Source organism: Vipera ursinii (genome assembly GCF_947247035.1).
Source record: "Vipera ursinii genome assembly, chromosome: 5".
Lineage (NCBI taxonomy): Eukaryota > Metazoa > Chordata > Lepidosauria > Squamata > Viperidae > Vipera > Vipera ursinii.
This window is the reverse complement of record NC_139518.1, coordinates 59,352,983-59,371,877: the sequence shown is the minus strand read 5'-3', so window position 1 is coordinate 59,371,877 and position 18,895 is coordinate 59,352,983. Positions and strand designations below refer to the sequence as shown.

At 38.3% G+C, this 18,895-nt stretch overlaps 2 protein-coding genes across 4 annotated transcripts in view; both read right to left on the bottom strand.

Moving 5' to 3' along the window:
- Positions 1–1,044: 1,044 nt before the first annotated feature.
- LOC310641733 (uncharacterized protein) lies at positions 1,045–5,226 on the bottom strand. Its single transcript, XM_083364972.1, has 2 exons — positions 5,024–5,226; positions 1,045–4,149 (listed from the first exon to the last, which is right to left on the bottom strand). Exons 1-2 carry the CDS (start codon positions 5,157–5,159, stop codon positions 3,944–3,946), a joined length of 342 nt encoding a protein of 113 aa, XP_083221098.1. The 5' UTR covers positions 5,160–5,226; the 3' UTR covers positions 1,045–3,943.
- Positions 5,227–10,198: 4,972 nt separating this feature from the next.
- Positions 10,199–18,895, bottom strand: part of TACC2 (transforming acidic coiled-coil containing protein 2) — a 163,397-nt gene continuing 154,700 nt past the window's right edge. For all 3 annotated transcript variants that reach the window (XM_083364493.1, XM_083364491.1, XM_083364492.1), the window contains 4 exons: positions 14,132–14,292; positions 12,952–13,058; positions 12,376–12,496; positions 10,199–10,699 (listed from right to left, as the gene is read on the bottom strand). In XM_083364493.1, the coding sequence (XP_083220619.1) occupies positions 10,634–10,699; positions 12,376–12,496; positions 12,952–13,058; positions 14,132–14,292 (455 nt within the window). In that variant the 3' untranslated portion in view covers positions 10,199–10,633. The remainder of the gene's footprint in view (positions 10,700–12,375; positions 12,497–12,951; positions 13,059–14,131; positions 14,293–18,895) is intronic.

Sequence of the window (18,895 nt, the reverse complement as noted above, 5' to 3'; positions counted from 1 at the left end):
TTTACATATGAAGTTTCACTTCCCTTTCTGTGCGGCAGCTATTTCTTATCTTCTCAAAATAGACATTTGACATTTCCCTCCCTTCTGTGATTCAAAGCGAAGCAGTTTAAACAAAAGGCTGCCTCTTATATGGTCAGTGCAAAAACATGTCAATGTTTGCAGCATTGACATATAGCTTGTTTTCCCACTTTCATTTTCTCTTACTGGTTGACATGGCAACAGATGAAAAAAGAGGCATATTCCTATATCAGCCATATGAATCTAACTTTTTCAGTCATTGGCCCAAGTAGCATGTCTTCATAAGAAAGTAAATGGGATTCAGTAGAATCTCTATGCCATTTCTAGGTGAGTGTACTTTGTGGTAGAACTGATGAATGTTCTAAGTGATCTGTGATGACATAAAGGTGTCTGATAAATCTTTTCAGTGAGCAATAGGAAAATGCTTCCAAAGTAGTAATGATGCCTTGTCTGAAGATATAAGCGCTGATGGGCAGTACAATCAGTACTTAAGGGAACAGGCTTGCTTGGATCAACACTGGCATATTGTAATACTTCCCTTTTCTTTTTCTGTTTTAATTTTTCTAAGTATATTTTCCCTTTACCCTAAAACAGCATTTATAAAAAAAACCCAACCCTACATTCTTAGGTTTGAACTCAACTAAAGACTCTCAGACACATAACAGCACACAATTAGATAAGAATCTTTATCGCATACTAGGAAGCAACCACTCAAAAAATAGATTGCCTTTAGTCAACACGAAGGTACATTTCCCTTTTTATATCCTTTACAGTCCAATTCTGGTGCTTCTTTCACCCACCTCTCCCACCATTGTTTAACTGACTTTTGCCCTACATTTCTTGGTCTGTAGCTAGCAGACTGTTGGTTGTTGACCTAATTAACATCTCTGCCCTGAGAATATCTCTGGTTTGCAGCTTAAATTCCACAGAGGGCCAAGATGTCAAAGAACTTGATTGGTACTTACCTGCTCATCTCTTTTCTTGCTCCTATAGTTATCTTAAATCAAGAAGAGCCACATTGTTGCATATTGACTACATTTTATTCTGCCACATAGACTTTCTTTTAAATTAATAACATCACAACGCACCAGTTATAAGGTTAATGAAATGGGTACAGATTTGTTGTTAAATATTTTGAATAAAGGCAAAAATAGATGCTAAGTATATAGTACAATATAATTCAAGTATGTCAAAGGAATAATAAATATAAATATTCATGATAAAGGGCTGGGGAAGATTTTTGTGGATATAATTTAGATTATAGTTCCCACAACCTGTCTACAAGGACTCCTCAATTTACAACTGTTCATTTAGTGACCATTCAAAGTTACAACAGCACTGAAGAAAGTGACTTATGACCATTTTTCACACTTATGACCATTGTAGCATCCCCATGGTCATGTGATTTACAACTGAATCACATTTATGATGGTTGCAGTGTCCCGGACTCATGTGATCCCCTTTTGCAACCTTCTGACAAGCAAAGTCAATGGGAAAACTAGATTCACTTAACAACCATTAATATAACAACCATTAATATCTTAATATAAGAACTGCAGTGTTTCACTTAACAAATGTGACAAGAAAAGTCATAAAATGAAGCAAAACTCATTTAACAAATTTCTCACTTAACAACATAAATTTTGGCTCAGTTGTGGTCATAAGTTGAGGACTAACCTGTATTCTCTACTGTGGTTAACAGAAGTTGTAGTTAAATGCAGCTGGCACCAATTTTCCTACATCCTACCTAAGAATATCAGTTTTGTATTTAAGCATCATTGGTATTCCTAGGGCAGCGGTAGGCAACCTTGGCTCTTTCATGACTTGTGGACTTCAACTCCCAGAATTCCTGAGCCAGCATGACTGGCTCAGGAATTCTGGGAGTTGAAGCCCACAAGTCATAAAAGAGCCAAGGTTGCCCACCCCTTCCTAGGGCAACAGCTTAAGAAAACCAGGGTAGCTTAGAAAGTGAAACTAAAGCTTCGGTCCTGTGGATATCTCTATGGAAATTATTCTCACTGCTATCAAAGGGACATAGGTTAGAATTAGGTTATTTGATGGTTCCATAAGAGGGATTATCAAAAATGTTAAAAAACCACAGTTGTGTTGGGATTCAACTGATGATTCCCTGGTTGAGGTTTATGATAACTGGTTCTGCAGTGGAAAAATATCTTAGTAGGACCTAGGACATTGAACATGTACATTAGTAAGTGTAATTGGTTTAAATAAAGTTTTTGTTGAAAATAGTATAGTAGTTTTGGGTGTTGGATTAGGATAGAGGTGGTGCAAGTTTAGATCCACTGTCAGCCAAAGACATTTAGTGAATGACTTGTGTCAGTCTCTCTTTTAACCTAATCTATTTTACAGAACTATTTGGGGACATAAGCTCTTGAAAGAAACTTGTAATATTTGTTAGAAGTTGTCCTGTTTTCATTCACACTTTTTTAAAAAAAATAATAGATACGGTATCAGTGGGTAGAAAAACACATTCCAGTGACAACAGGGTTAAGATGAATCAATAAAAGATACCCATGGATCTTAATACTGGCAAAAGTAAATATAAAATGACCCAGAAATTAGTCCAAAAATAAGTACATACTATGAATTAATTTCTGCAGAATTCGAACTATTTGGATGATTCAATGAAACATTGTGGAATAGCTTCTGTTGGTATAAAAACATGAGCATAGAATAACTCCTATTTTTCATGATGATAGGCTTGCTGCATATGCATAATATCTGAACTGTACAGTGTTGATTAAATCTCCAGTACTATTGTAAAATTAATTTTAAGATGATAATAGCATAATCCCAAATGTCTGTTCTAAGTAATTTGAGGTCAGTAAGATTTAGTCTTAGAAAAGCAGATGGGACTGAGGTCCCATAAGCCTATTGATGGAAACTGTGTCAATTTATTTTTTTCAGATTATACTTGGTAATAATCCAAGATAAAGATGTGTTCCTTTCTCAGTCGTGTTTTGTTGTTGAACCCACTCAATGCTCCATGCCTTTAATTTTCTTCTTCAATGTAAAGTACTTTTATTTATACAAAGGATACCAAAGTGATCCATCGATAAAAATCAAGCACTATAATAAATTCTTATCTTATCTGGATCTTTTGATTGCTTCTTCCTTGCTCAATGGGATTAGACATTTTCTTTGAAGGATTGCTATTATGATTATATTTATCAAATTTCAAACGACATCACTTAAGGGTGGCATTTGTGGGAAATGGTTAAATCATAAAGCTTTTCATACCACAGCTGTTGGTTGTTTTTCGCAAGCAGTTGCTTTGTTCACTAGATTAAAGAGAATAAACTTAATATAAAGCAGGCTTCCTGTGAAAGTATAAACACTGAGGGCCCTATCTACATACCAGTGTCACTGCCCAAATAATGGCACTTTGCCTTAATGTTCATACATCTTATTACAAAAGATAACTGTGGTGAGAAAATCTTTCAGTATACAACTGCACACACAAATCTAATCTAAAACTCTGACTCTGACAATTCTAACTTCCAAACCACAAGCATTTAGTTTTCTGACTGTCGATGCTTAAATTTATTGGACGTGGGGAAAAAAAAATCCCATTTCTTCTGTCTTGATTCAATGTGTGGGCATTAAAAAGAGAAAAAAAAAAGTAAGTAGGACAAGTTTTTAAACCACGTTTCTTCCAGTGATAACATCAACTTGGCAGATCAGCTCCATACAGTCTTGTCATCTTTTAATTACGCAGATTCTTCTACTTGTAGCATTTTTCATGAACCAAAGCATGCGGCAATTTTTCCTCTCAGGGTATCCACTGAATTAGATTATGGGATCTGCTGGGGTCACAAGGCTCCTTCCTGTCCGTGGAATTTAAAAGATAGCTTGGAAATTTGGATTTTGCAGTCTTCTACATATCCCTCTTTCTGGCTTGAGTGTATCAGTTCAGATTAAACAGCAGGTGCCAGAGGACAGAAAGGACAAAGAGAGAAAAATAACCCATTGAGAGAATGTTTCTGGAGCCCAGGGCTTTGGCGTTGCAGTTATCTGAGTAGCAGCAGTAAACACTTACTCCAGGCGTTTGTGAACCTCCCCTCCGGGCTCGGTTACAGAATGACCTATATGAGCAGGACTTCATAACGCCACCTAGAACAGATCCAGAGACAAATCCGAGACATTATATCATCTATGCTTATCTGCTCCTTTATCTTATTAGCCTGAATTAGAACATCCTGGCTCATCAGAGTACTTATCTGAGGGATGGACAGTTCCAGGAAGAAACAACTCATTTCGCCCTTTCCTTGCATTTTCTTTGATTTACATCAAACACAGATGCATCAGTACAAAACTATGTACCTTTTTTATTATTATTTAGAAAAAAGAAGGACCTTACATGCTATAGGACATTTGCCATTGGGCTACTATAAGAGTAGAAACCCCTTCTTGCTAGCTAAAGCTTCGGATAAGCCATTTATATAAGGTAAAGGTAAAGGTAAAGGTAAAGGTTCCCCCGCACATGCGTGCTAGTCGTTTCTGACTCTAGGGGCCAGTGCTCATCTCCTTTTCAAAGCCGAAGAGCCAGCGTTTGTCCGAGGATGTCTCCGTGGTCATGTGGCCGGCATGACTAGATGCCAAAGGCGCACGGAACGCTGTTACCTTCCCACCGGAGTGGTCCCTATTTTTCTACTTGCATTTTTTATGTGCTTTTGAACTGCTAGGTTGGCAGAAGCTCAATTTAGTATCAGATAAGTCAATTATTTATTATTATAAAAAAAAATTTGTAAAAGGAGAAAAAGGTGAAGCTTCTACCCACATAGCCATAAATCTACTGACTGGTTGTGCAAAACATGGAATTTATCAACAACACTAATGATAAAATATGAATGGCTTCCAGTTTCTATACTGTGTTCAAAATTTGATTTGATTTCTTGACCTTCACTCACCCACCACAATACTGACAAATTCAACTGCTGTTTGACACATTTTGAATTAAACTAAGGTTAAACTTCAAATCACTTACTTGATTGTCCTCTGATGATTGCACAAGCATCAGAATTTCCTGGACATTGCTCAGAGCCTTGTTGGTTACACTCCTCATTATTTGCACCTGCACATGTATAGCACTGCAGCCCTTCACCTATTATTATTATATACATAAAAAGAACTGGCTTTATTTGCAGTCAAAACAAATCAGCTTTTTCTATCTTTACTTGGAGGCAGCTTTAACGACAATAGAAACATCCAATAACAGTAATGTAAGTGGTTTCAATCACTTTATAGAAGGTGGTTATGGTTTCCACTTGATGGAAAAACAGCCTCACCATAAATGTTTTAAAACTGGATATATTTCTAACATTAACTCTCAATAAATAAAAAAAGAACTCCATGTTCTTGAAAATTCAAAATTGTATCATGCAATGACTTAATTTTCTTTGTACAGTTCAATCTAGAAAAAAAGCACAAAACACTAATCCCTAATCATGTAAATATCAAGATTTCAACAGGATAACTTAACTTCTTTTCCCTTTCATGTCTGTAGTTATGAATTCTGAAGAAGGAGTTTAGATATGCAACCACTACAGACATTAAGTAACAAAGTCTTGGTTCCATACTTCATTTACAATTTTGTGTGTGCACACGTCTAAACAGTGCTTTTTTTGTAAAAGAAAAAGGTGCCGGAACTCACACATGTCATACAACCCGCCTTGCCTATCCTACAAGGTTCTGTCCAAAAAAGGTGCCGGAACTCCGTTCTGAGCGTTCTATGACAAAAAAAGCCCTGCGTCTAAAACTAGAATTAAGAAACAGGTGTTTGCTCCAAAAAGGAATGTTAATTTATCTTTAAAATAATTGAAGCAACAGTTAGGACTACTCTTGAATTTCAAAGATGGAAAACACCAGTAGAAAGTAATTGGTTATTGACGATTTTAAGCTACCTTAAAAAGCATTATTATTATTATTATTTGTAAATCTGGAATGTTTAGATCCTGTTATGCTAAATGGGAGAGGAAACATGGAACAAAATTACTTACTTTCTATGGTGAAAAGAAAACTGAGAAGGACGAAACTGGCGAATGGCTTCATCATGGAGAGCCAACAAAAGTATTGTTAGACAAAACAACGGATTGTCATTTACGCTCTAATGCTTATTCAGCATAGTTAATCCTCTCTAGAGGATCACATAGCGGCTAAATGATGCAGGGTATACTGTAATCTGTTTTTTTCTGGCTATTCTTCAAGTCAGATACATTCCTCCATATCCAGTGCTTTTTTTGTAAAAGAAAAAGGTGCCGGAACTCACACATGTCATACAACCCACCTTGCCTACCCTACAAGGTTCCATCCAAAAAAGGTGCCGGAACTCCGTTCTGAGCGTTCTATGAGAAAAAAAGTCCTGCCCATATCTCTAGCATTCTCAGGAGATAACTTTTTATCAACTATCTAAAAAGGAACATCTCATCAACCCACATTTCACTCAGCATTTCCTAAAAACAATGGAGTACTAATTGGCATTTTATGGGAGTATATACATAAATGTTTTCAGATAAAATACAATATTCTTAGTTTATATTCAGTACAAACTAGGTATTCAGTATTTACCCAATTCTAATAGCTCAGCCAATATATGACAAGCCAAAAATGTTCCTGTTCATTTTCTACTAAACGTAAAGAAAGCTATGGTCACAAAATCAGCTGTTGAATTCATCATCCATTTTACTGCTTTATTGTAGACCGAGTATTAAGCTCACATATATTCCACTCTAGTAAGAATGAGCATTCCAGTTGTAAACCATGTATCCAACATCAAATTATGGGAGAGGCTGTAAGATGCATCGATCAACTATTTACTATAGGATTCCTCAGTTAATTCAAGCCAAACCTTAATACAACTTTTAAGATAAGTTGCAATATGCAAGTTTCTCTTAAAGACAGTTAAAGCTCTAGAGGAGACAAAACAGGGATTTTGCCCCCCCCCCTTCAGTTTTTGTATCGATGATGTGCTGTGATGACTAAACCAGGGCTTTTCAACCTTTTCACAGATTGTACCTCTTTTAGGACATGACAATATTTGAATACCACCAGTGCTTAGCAAGGTGTCAAAAACTTGATGACTTAAAAAAAGAGGAGGGGGGATTTGGGGTTTTAGTGGTTAGATTCATGTGTTGTTATAGAAATGGCTAGTTTATAATATAACGGAAAAGTAAAAAGTTGAAGTTCAATGTTAATGCTTCAGAGGAAGTCGGAAATCAAAGCCTTTTCTTTTCTTTTTCTCTTCTCCCCTCACTTTTCCCCCCTTTTTCCTCCCCATTGTGTCCTACTGTTAGCTTTTGTATTTTATTGTATAATCTAATAAAATAAAACTAAAAAAAGGGGGGGAAAGTACCGGTTTTAATTTCTTCTGTGGCAGTTCCTTTGCTGAATCACTTTCCCTTTATACTGACAAATGTATGATGAATTTCTCTATATTTATTAATATGAACCACTACCTTGATGGTCAGGTGGCTGGTCGACCTTTCTTCTTTTCCCCCTTTCCTCTTTCTCCTCACCCACTCAAAAGACCCCCTTCTCTCTCTCTCTCACACACACACACACACATCCCCCCAAAGCGTTTCCTCTCTGCCCCCCTCACACACACAATTCCTCCCAAAAGCCTTTCTTCTCTGCCTCTCTCTCTCTCTCTCACACACACACACCTCCCCAAAAGTCTTTCCTGTCTCTCTCTCACCGCTTCTTTGACAAAAGCCCTTTCTCTTCTGACTCTTTCTCTGGCATCTTTTTTTCCCCCTTTCCCGCCAAAACTGCCTCCTTTTATATTCCTTTCTGTCTCCACCCTCCTCCTCCTTTCTCTTCCGGGTGTGCTGGAAGTGCCGATCCTGGGGCCTTTGTCTCACCCCAGCAGCCCTGCAGCTCCTGAGGATTCAGAGAAAGTCCTGCACTGCGCTGCTTTGGCTCATTCCCTCCCCTGCTACACTTGGCTAGGCTAGGCAGGGATGCGTACCACCTGCCATGTGCCAATGTACCACCACTGGTATGCGTACCACCCGTTGAAAAGCCCTGGTCTAAACAACCCAAATTTCCATCCCTGTAAACCAGAGAAATCACAGCATAGCTCTGCTGCTCATCACAGACAACACTGTAGTTCTTTCCAGGACCCTAACTGGCCTTAAATGAGATCTGAGAACTTTGGTCCAATACTGCAACACTAATAATCTGGAAATAAACTATCATAAAACCAAGATTATGACATTTGCCAAAAGGTTGAAACTCTTGTTTATGGAGCATTAATGACCACAAAATAGGACAAGTGACTAGCTTTTAAGTATTTAAGAATAGACCTGCATGCCACTGGCTCAAGGAAAACCTATTGTGAATGACCAGCTGCTACTGGTCAAAGATCCATTCTTAATTTTTTCCAATCCAAGAAAGGACATTATGTTAGTAGTAATTAAGCTCTTTCAGCTAAGCTGCTAGTCCAGCTCCTTTATGATTCTGGTTTCGCCCCCCCCCCCCGCCCCGCACTTCAACTCTCTGGAGACGGTACTATCCAAATTCATCAGAGCAGCTCTCCAGATTCCATGCTGTATCTTAAAACGCACATCTACGATTGGAAACAGGTATGATCAAAGTTGAGTCAAAAGTGTGCCTAGCTTCTATAAATCTTTGGTTAAAGCTCAACTTTTATCTTCAAGGTTTAGCACCATTAATTCTTCAGGACAATTTCCAATCCGCATGGATCAAGGCTGTTGAATCTAATCTTTTAAATCTAGGCTGCTCTCCCTCCTCAAGAACTGAGGAGGCAGTCTAGCCTACATTTAAAAGATTAGGTGAAATCTAATGGGATATGATCAAGTGAAACAAATCCTGAAGCAAAAGTTAAAGGATACAGAGAGACAAGTGGATCTAGGGAAGACCCCAGCTTTCCTGTGACCAGGTATAGATATATTGTCACTGCTGCCAGCTACCTTACCCAGCTAGAAGTACCCAGCAGTTGGAAAGCTTCCTATCTTGCACAATGCCATGCTCTCTCTGCAATATTGATTATAAGTGCCGTTACTGAAACACTCTGCTTCTATGATTCCAGAGGTGGAAACTACAGAATGTTCTATTTCACTGCTCCTTTTATGGAGACATATGAACCAGATGCATCCTACCTCTGATTAGTAGATGTCCTCGTTGCTCAGATTCAGTTTATGCCCAGATGCTGCTCATAACTGAAGTATCCCTTGTTTCAGTAAATTTCAAGTCTATTGCTTTCTAGAATTTTAGCATCAAAATAGATCTGATATTTATCTTTACAAATGATACGATTCTGGAGTAGGGTTGAATTAATCACTACACTAAGTAACCTTGTTGCTCAGAAAATGTCTGCCTGTAAAAAAGCATTTATTTCAATTTACCAGGACTTAGTTCCAAAACAACTGTGGGCAATTCACAATATAGTTAATAACAAAAACACAATATGAAAGAAAATAATATAGGATCTGGTCACTCTGTACAAACTCCTGAGTCTTGCTTATTGTGGGACAACAATATTCTTTTTAACTCATACTTTACACTTTTACCTGTTACTATGTCCTTTATCATTGTCACATTCATATTTTCTGCTATTACTGACAAATGTATTTATTATGATTTTTATGGCATGCGCTTTTCTCCCATGTCAATTTATAGCCTGTTGCTACTCTTCATGAACCCATTACACTTCAGCTGTTACTGGAGGATAATATCCCTGCTGTAGTTATTCTGAGGCAAAAGTTTACCTCATACAAGGAACATCTATCAAGTTTATAGCTGAAGCCGAGCTTGTCAGCAAACTCATGTCAAAACACTTTTAAAAAGCACAGGAACCTTTAAAGTCAAATATTTCCAGTAACTTGTATCGGCCCTAGCATCATTTGTACAAGCATTCAGAAGAAAAGTCACATATTTAGACTAGTAGATTTTTTAAATATATAACTTACAATCTTCTCTTGGGAATTTTGCACACAGTATACCTGTGTGATCTCTATAGCATCCTGGCTGTATTGATGTTCTGAGAAATAAACCAACGAAATAACAGAATAGTATATAAAAAGCTGATGATACTGAATATCAGATTTAGACTGATTTTCAACTTCCCAGTTAATAATATGAAACCCATTTTCAAATTGGAAGGGAAAAATTATTTATGGTAAGTATCACAGAGGCAAGTACCTTAATTTTTCAAGTTTCCATTTTATTTTACAAATCAGAAAATGCAGATCAAATTTACACTCCTTAAGGCAAGAGTCCCCATGCATGTAATACACATTTATATTAAATCCAAAAAAGACATCCAACATGGGAACTCATGTACAAAGGGAAGGCTAAGATGAGCAACTGTAATTTATTAAAGAACTCGACAAATCTCCCTGATACAGGAACTTTTGAGATCAACTTGCTATGAATTATACAAAGGAAAGAATTGCAGACAATAGCAAGGATTTCTGATAGTCTTAGTACTGCATACAATCAAATCAACATTATTAAGAAAAAATACAGTAGTGCATACAAAAAGTGAAAATAGAATCCATTCACATCACTGCCTGGATATCACTGTGCCAATGGTCATATTGCACTCAAGATTGTAATTTAGGGTTTTGGTTAAAAGTTAGCTTTTCCCCATTTTGGCAATCAGTTCATCACAAATCTTCGTCAACTCTTCTATTTCTTTATTCTGAAAGAAACACACATGCACAGGAAGAAAGAATAAACATATTTTAGTTAAAAGCTATTCTGCACTCTTTTTCGATTATCAAAATAAGATTTGTTGCCATTAAGAATATAGTACATGCTGGGGAAAGAGCGATTATCTGTCTGCAATTAGTGCTGAATCATTAGCAGCATTTAGTTCTGCTTATACCAATCATTTTGCTTAGTCTTATCACTGTGGGATTTTTCAGGAAAGCTTTCTTTCTTATGCCTAAAACTTTTCTTAGATTCAAATCATTCTAAAAGGATAAACAACTGCCTGGTAGAAGCCAGATTTCTACTAACAATAGGCTAAGCCAGAGGTTTTTCAACCTCAGCAATTTTAAAGGACTTCAGTTCCTAGAACTCTCCCAGAATCTATGTACTACTAAAATGCTCATGTCTGTTTGTAACCTTCAATTGGGCACATTAGAGCAACAATTTTTAAATCAACATACTTCCAATGGGACAACTTTTCAATGCACTAAGCCACAGTCACCCATCCATGAATTAAGGCTGGAGTGGGTACTTGTTTAATTAAAAGCAGATAAATAGTATGATGGTGCAGTGCTTTAGTTTTTATTTATTTTTATTTTAATTCCATTTATATCCCGCCCTTCTCCGAAGACTCAGGGTGGCTTACAAGCTTAGCAGTAGCCTTCATTCTATGTATATGCCTGCTTATTAGGGCTTTCACACACACCCCAAGCGGCATTATTACAAAGTCAGCTTAATTGCCCCCAACAATCTGCCCCCTACCTCGGAAGGATGGAAGGCTGAGTCAACCTTGAGCCTGGTGGGATGCGAACCTGCACTAATTGCAGGCAGCTGGTGTTACTTAAGGAGGCATTAGCCCACTGCTCCAACAGGCCTTTGTACTGGAAAGTAGTGCAAACATGCTGCCTGCCTACAGTGCTTTGAAGCCTTTGAAACCTGTGTTGATTATGGGAAAAGAACCCAACTGTTTAAAGCACTGTAGAGGAAAGCACCAGGCTCAAGGCTGACTCAGCCTTCCATCCTTCCGAGGTAGGTAAAATGAGGACCCAGATTGTTGGGGGCAATAAACTAACTTTGTAATAATGCCGCTTGGGGTGTGTGTGAAAGCCCTAATAAGCAGGCATATACATAGAATGAAGGCTACTGTAAGCCACCCTGAGTCTTCGGAGAAGGGCGGGATATAAATGGAATTAAAAAATAAAAAAATAAAAAAAAATTAACACTACCTCCCTCCCATTCCACTATTTTTGGAGCTCAAACATGAAGTGCTACACAGCCCCAATAAACAGTAAAATTCTAAGTCTACCCAATCCTTGAATGCCCAAACACACAGTGAAATCTAACCTCTGCTCTCTCTGATGTTACTACATCACCTCCATAGACAAGTAAGCCACCACCCATAGACAACTCGGCCCAGAGTTACCCTGTGGTAAAGTGGGTGGCCAATCAATTTGAGAAATAAATGGATAATACCGAACTGCTGAGGCAGAGCCACCAGCACCACCACAAAAGCAATTTAAAGAATTCTTGAAGTTTTTAAGGATAGCATTTGACAGCAAAAAAGACTGACTGTTAAAGCCAACTGCTATACAATATAAGCTTAGGGAGCAACTACCACAGTGTTTTCTCTCTATAAGCAGCTTTGTACAGTTCAGAGCTAATCACCTTTTGTTCCAGTGTTCTTTCCAATGCATCCACTTTTAACTGCTCTTTACGAAGGCTGGCTTGGTAAGCTGCTTGTTCTTGCTGAGCCTTCCCCCGAACTTGTGCAATTTCAGCATTGGCTCTGCGGAAACACAGGTATATTGAGTCCCAAGGAACCTCTCTCTCGCTCCCCTCCTCTCTCTCCCTCTCCCCCTCTCTCATGCATTCATGTCAGTGTTGACTCCTGGCAAGTGGCCAGACTACTTCCTGAGGTTTTCTTGGCAAGATTATAAAAAGCATACTGGTATACCAGCTTCGCACATTTACATTATACTGTATTATGGAAGATTTGATATTTGGTGCTTAACTGAACCTTTCCTGAATGTTTTAAAAAGTAGGGGGGTTTTTTGCCTATAAAACTGGAGGGGAACCTTAAGGAGTGACAGAATACATTTTATAGGAATCAGATCAAAATTAGATGTAAGTACTGACAAGAATCAGATGGAAAAAGAAAACTCCGGAATTAATTTGTAACAGACTTCAGAACAGAAGTTCTTGGTTGAAATTCAGGATACCTCCCAAGTCCTAATAAAATACCTGTCCAGTTTTTCCTCTGCATGAATCTTGAGGGCTTGATATCTCTGCTCTTCTTTTTTAACTCTTGATAAATATTCTTGTGCGCATTTCTTTAATACTTCTTCATTCTTTAATGGCAAACATAAAAAGAGCTTAACAACAGACAATAAGGGATTCACTGAAAGTTGTAGGCTTTTGACCATACTCTACAATTTTAGGTAGTAGGCCATTTTACTGAAAGCAAACATAAAAGCAGTAGATTTCCTTAAAATAAGAGACACAGAAATATAAATGCGAAGCAGCCATCTCTGTATGAATTCTACAGGCCATGCATGGCATATGACGCTCAGGCAGTGTAAGAATCCCTTTTCTGCAAACTCCAATGTCTACAGAAAACAGTTGCTTCGGATTTTTGGCCAAGTACAAAATTGCTTTTAAAATACAGTGAATGAATTAAAAAAATCAATTAAGGGAAAATTAGTTCAAGTTATACTTTTTGCATGAATCAGGGAACAACATATAATCTTGACCCCACCAGAGTTATGATAACAATGTACTTTCAGTGTCCCCATTGTGCTAGGCCAGGGGTCCCCAACCTTGGCCACTCTATGACTTGTGGACTTCAACTCACAGAATTCCTCAGCCAGCATGGCTGTCCACAAGTCATAAAGAGGCCAAGGTTGGGGACCCCTGTGCTAGGCTTTGCATTTCCAGACTAGAATTGCAGAGCCATCTCCATGCTCACAGATATATTGCACAACAGTCTGACTTCTTTGAACTCAAAGGACTACCATAAACTGTTTATACATATTCTTACAATGTGCATAAGCGTGTGTAACAGGTTTCTTTGGCAGTTATCTCCTTTTACTAGAGCTAGGTGGCAGCGCTTTCAGGCTGATGTGTCTCAGGTTATTAGATTAACGATGGTTGTACATCTTTAACCTAACAAATGGGTTAAAAGTGTTCTGTCAGAAGGTCTGAGGATGGAAAGGAATCTTGAGAATTGGCACATCCAAGAAGAATTCTTATCCCCAAACCCCTGAGTGCAAGGACCTGATCTTCAGCCAAAAGCCGGCTGGTGGATGTGGAAATCAGGACCCCTAGTGAAATGAATACAAAAATGCAGCCATAACTCCAGACCTATACATGCGCCTGAGTGAATGTAGGTGTTTTGAGGAAAGCATTATTCACTATGACTTACCTTCCTAAATCCTTCAAGAACGTCTTTCATTTTTTCATATCTTCTGAAAAGATCTGCTAGAGATTTTTCCACAGAGTTCAGGTCAGCTAATGCTTGCTCTTTTTCCATAATAAGTTGCTGGACAGTGTGATGGGACATGGATTTTTCTCTCTGCTCGTCCTCTATAGGAGATAACGATTAAAAGGCTCAAAAAATAAGGAATAGTTTTAAAAACTTACAATTAAATTAAAGCATGAAAATGAGATCATACAAAGTAGAACGAGTGGCATGTTTGTCTGGTAAATCTGTTAAGCATTTAAAACATTGTTTTATCATGGGGATAAATATTTTATCACAACACTTGAAACATTTAACTAGGGCAATGGAACCAACATCTTGTCCTTTACAAGTAATAATAAGAATCAAGTATTTAGCACAAAGAAAAGCTCCTTTATGGGAATCACATTGCCATAAATCTGCAGCATCGCTTCAGCAGGAATAGAAAGTGTGAATCAATGTAAAATAAATTCTTTCTACTGACCCAAAACCTCCCAGTAGTCTGGGAAAACCTAGAATCATTTCAACTGAGAACTTTAATAGATGAAACCATATATTTCACTTTATAAAATGGCGCCTCAACCTCTAACATCAAATGTTCCTTAAATAAAATAACAGACCAATCTATACAAATATTTATAATAACTCAAAAAGGATCCTGCCAGATGGCACCATTCATGTTAGACAAACTATTCTGATTCTGGAAACAGAAAATTATTATAAGATTGAGTCTGCATTAATTTACTTGATTCTTACCTTTAAGCACGTATGTGTCTGTGGTCCTTAGTAATCTTGTAAAAGTGATTCTACAATTTAACTATAAGCCCTGCAAAATTTCCCCTCGGCCTTTCCTGAATTTCCCACTACTCAGTTTCACAGGGTGCAACACTACCTGAGAATTTCTCCTCCACTTTCTCCCCACCATGCACAGATTTATGTATTTCTACGATTCTCTTTCTTTTTCTCCATTTTCTAATATTGTAATCCAGTTTTATCCACCTGCAGTGTTTGGGACTGCAATTCCCTTAAATCTGAAGTTGTGCCAGATTTTTTCAGACATTCCACTTTAAAAGGTCTACTTTTTACAACATTACAGTTATTATCAAGTGTCTACTTTTCTCAGAGCTGGAGCAAATCAGAGCTTATACAGCATGTGAACTGTGAACAGCTTTGGTTGTATGTTATTTTTAGATGCATGTGCATAATTCTCATGCATGCATAATTGCAGTAGAACATAAAGCAGTCTTAACTTTATGATGAACCAATTCCTTTTGTTATTGCTTCTCTGAGAGCAGTTCTGTCAATAAAAACAACGAAGGTGCAGAAAGTCTTCGTTTAGCTTCATTCGTTGAATATATTTTCAAAATGCCAGTGAGTTATTCCTCATTTATTCTTAAATCTAAAGATGACTCTAATATGTCATTTTGCACATCTTTTACCCCACACTAATATAAAAAACTATGGAAAGAAAAAAGATGAAAGAAGGAATGGAAAAATAGAATATCTTTGAATGGATAAGTTTCTGTTGAGACTGCTGTAAAATTCAATGACTGAAGAAAAGTGGAAAAGAAGAAAACTTGGCTAGATGTAGTTTTACAAGTAAAGCAACAGAGAATTTGTCACTACCACTTGTTTATAATTTAATATGAATACACTAAGCACCTGCACATGAATTATTTGATCTTTCAGGTGCAAGCATCAACGGAATGTGCCATTCCTCTAATGCAGGGGTGTCAAACTGCTGGCCCACAGGCTGGATGTCTCATGCCGAAACTGCTCCCACCCCATTGCCAGTAATGGAAAAAAAGTTGCGATACGTCGCGACACGACACGTGACGTTGCAAGTTTGACACCCCTGTTCTAATGTATATAGTATTCTAAGTACATAGAGCCATGGTGGTGCAGTGGTTAGAATGCAGTATTGCAGCCTAATTCTGCCAACTGCCAGGAGTTTAATCCTGGCTGGCTGAAAGTTGACTCATCCTCCTATCCTTCCAAGGTGGGTAAAATGAGGACCCAGGTCATTGGGGGCAATATGCTGACTCTGTAAACTGCTTAGAGAGGGCTGTAAAGCACTGGGAAGCAGTTTATAAGTCTAAGTGCTATTGATACTGCTACTGTATTGATTTGCACACAGCATACTAAACAGAATAGGGAAACATCTAGACAAGAGTAATATGTTGTAAACCACACGTCAATGGTTGCTGGAGACATAATTAAGAGGGTGATTTTTTTTTGGTCTTGTTTTCTTTCTCCAGTCTTTTGTGGAAGTTTAGTCAACTCTGATAAGCAGAAGGGTTGTGAAGGTGGTTGCAAATCAAAACTACTATGTTGCCTTAGTACAGGGATGGGGGAATCTTGGCTCTTTTATGACTTGTGGACTTCAACTCCCAGAATTCCTAAGCCAGCATGGCTGGCTCAGGAATTCTGGGAGTTGAAGTCCATAAGTCATAAAAGAGCCAAAGTTTCCCACCCCTGCCTTAATACATTAGTGAAACTAAGCCTAATGCAGACAACCCTAAAATTAAAGTAAATATGGGATTCTTTAGTTTATAGCAGGGGTGTCAAACTCAATTTCATTGAGGGCCGCATCAGCATTGCGGTTGCCCTCAGGGGGCCGGGTGGGTATGGCCAGGGTGGGTGTGGCCTACTGGGTGGGCGTGGCTAGAGTGCTTATGGCCTACAGGGTGGGCGTGGCCAGCTCTACATCGTTCGCATCAAGGGTGCCTATGGGGGCCTGGGCAGGAGTGGGACAGATCTGGGGGTCTTTGGCAGAAGGAGGGTCTCTGGGCCAGGGCCAAGGCAGTGGGGGCCGTTCCCTCACTGTTTCCAGGATGGCTTCGCGGGCCGCATGAAACCATTTCGCGGGCCGGATCTGGCCCCCGGGCCTTGTGTTTGACATGTCTGGTTCATCCAAAGTGTTATCTGAATGACAATCCTACTGAATTCCAGAGAAGTTACTTTCAAATGAAAACAGAAATGGAACTGGAATTATATTTTCATAGAAGTATGTTTTTAAAGCTCAATCCCCTCCCATTTTTTTTACATATAATATAATAAAACATTTGCTTGATTTGAAGGAGTTGGACTAGAAGATCTCCAAGATCCCTTCCAACTCTGTTATTCTGATCAGGATTCTTTGAATGAAATCCTTAAAACAGATTAAGAGTTTCATTGCTATTATATAATTTGAACCACACAGGAAAGAAAACATTTTTCAAACAGCTTCTTCTAACCCAGCACTGCCCAACAATGGGCCATAGTAAATTTCTAGCCAGTACTGAAAGAGATTAAACTTAATTTTCACATTTAATAAGCACCTCATTGATCACTTTTCAAAGATGATTTTTCCCCCTATGCCATTTAGCAGATTCAAATCCTAAAATGGAAAAGGCAATTTGGGACAGGTTTTCATTCTGCCAGGGTAGAGCATGCAGCCTTCAAGTTTTTCTCTACTGATTATGGGTTTTCACAGAAGTGATCTATTTATCCAGAGCTCCAGTAAAAAGTCATGGAATATGAAGAAAGAGATTGTAGGTCTAAGTGACACATTAAAGCTTGCACAATACTCCAAAAGATGCTGGGGTCCAGTTCTAGAGTCTGGAAAGGATGCAACCCCAGGCTGTGGTTAAGAACTGATTTATGGGGGACAAAAACATCAAGTCCATCCTTCTTCCCTCGTTGCAAACTTGACAATCAGCACCATACTCAAAGAGTATCATCATTCATACTAAGTTATTAATTATTTGAAATGGAGTTTTTAGCTTATTGGCTGCTCCAATCAATAAACACTGAGCAACACATAACTCACTAAAACTGAAGTTTGGGTTAACATGGTAATCAAAAATTAAAACCCAGACAATGCAATGCAAACAATTATGTGCACCAAGAAGCAAACATTCCAAGGAACACCAATAAAACAGATGTGCATCCACAGACAAAGTCCTAATAGCCCTGCCCCAAGATTGATAAAAGAAGCCAAATCTGCATTGAGCTTCTGAAGATACAAGGACATCTTGGTGTCCAGGCCATACTATCACTGATGAGAGGTGCAGCAAACTGAAAAGATAGCTTAGTCTCTGACTGAGAAAATATGCATATAGCCTGTTCTACTAGATCTTATTGGGCAGACAGATGACTCCCCAAAATTATTCATTTTTAATTTATGTCCTATTATCAAATAGTTTTGAAAAAGCCTGTGGGCAATTAACAGCCACATAATTACTAAAATCAGCATAAAGCATAGATTACATATGCACAATTGCAATTTAACCAGCAATACAACTGAAGTTTGTGTACCTTCCCTAAAACTATGAAGATAGGCTTTTGCTTAATGACACAGCACCATCTAGGATGATATAGTCCAGCCTTTCTTATGACAAATTCTTAAGGACACCACTTCTAATATGGGATCCAGAAGGGATCAAGAGCATCTTTTTAAAAAAGGTTTATCAAATATGGGATAAACTGGTATCCAATATAGGAATCTATGCATTTCTCCTCCTATGAAATAATTGAATTGTCCCTGCTACTGAAACATGCACATCTTATTGCAGATAGGGCAGGGGTCCCCAACCCCCAGTCCGCAGCCTGGTCTGGGCCACAACCCATTGGAAACTTGGTCGCAGAAGTGGTGGGCGTGAAGCTGATTAGTGAAAACAGCGTATGTGAAACCATCCGTTCTCCCCACAGCAGTCCACTGAGCTTGGGGGATGCTTTGGGATCTAA

What these genes read in the sequence shown, in the direction of transcription:
- LOC310641733 (XM_083364972.1), bottom strand. Translation starts at nt 5,159, where the DNA reads ATGTATATAATAATAATAGGTGAAGGGCTGCAGTGCTATACATGTGCA. An exon ending in AATCATCAGAGGACAATCAA is followed by an intron (nt 4,150 to 5,023) that starts GTAAGTGATTTG and finishes GATCTGTTCTAG; the next exon opens with GTGGCGTTATGAAGTCCTGC.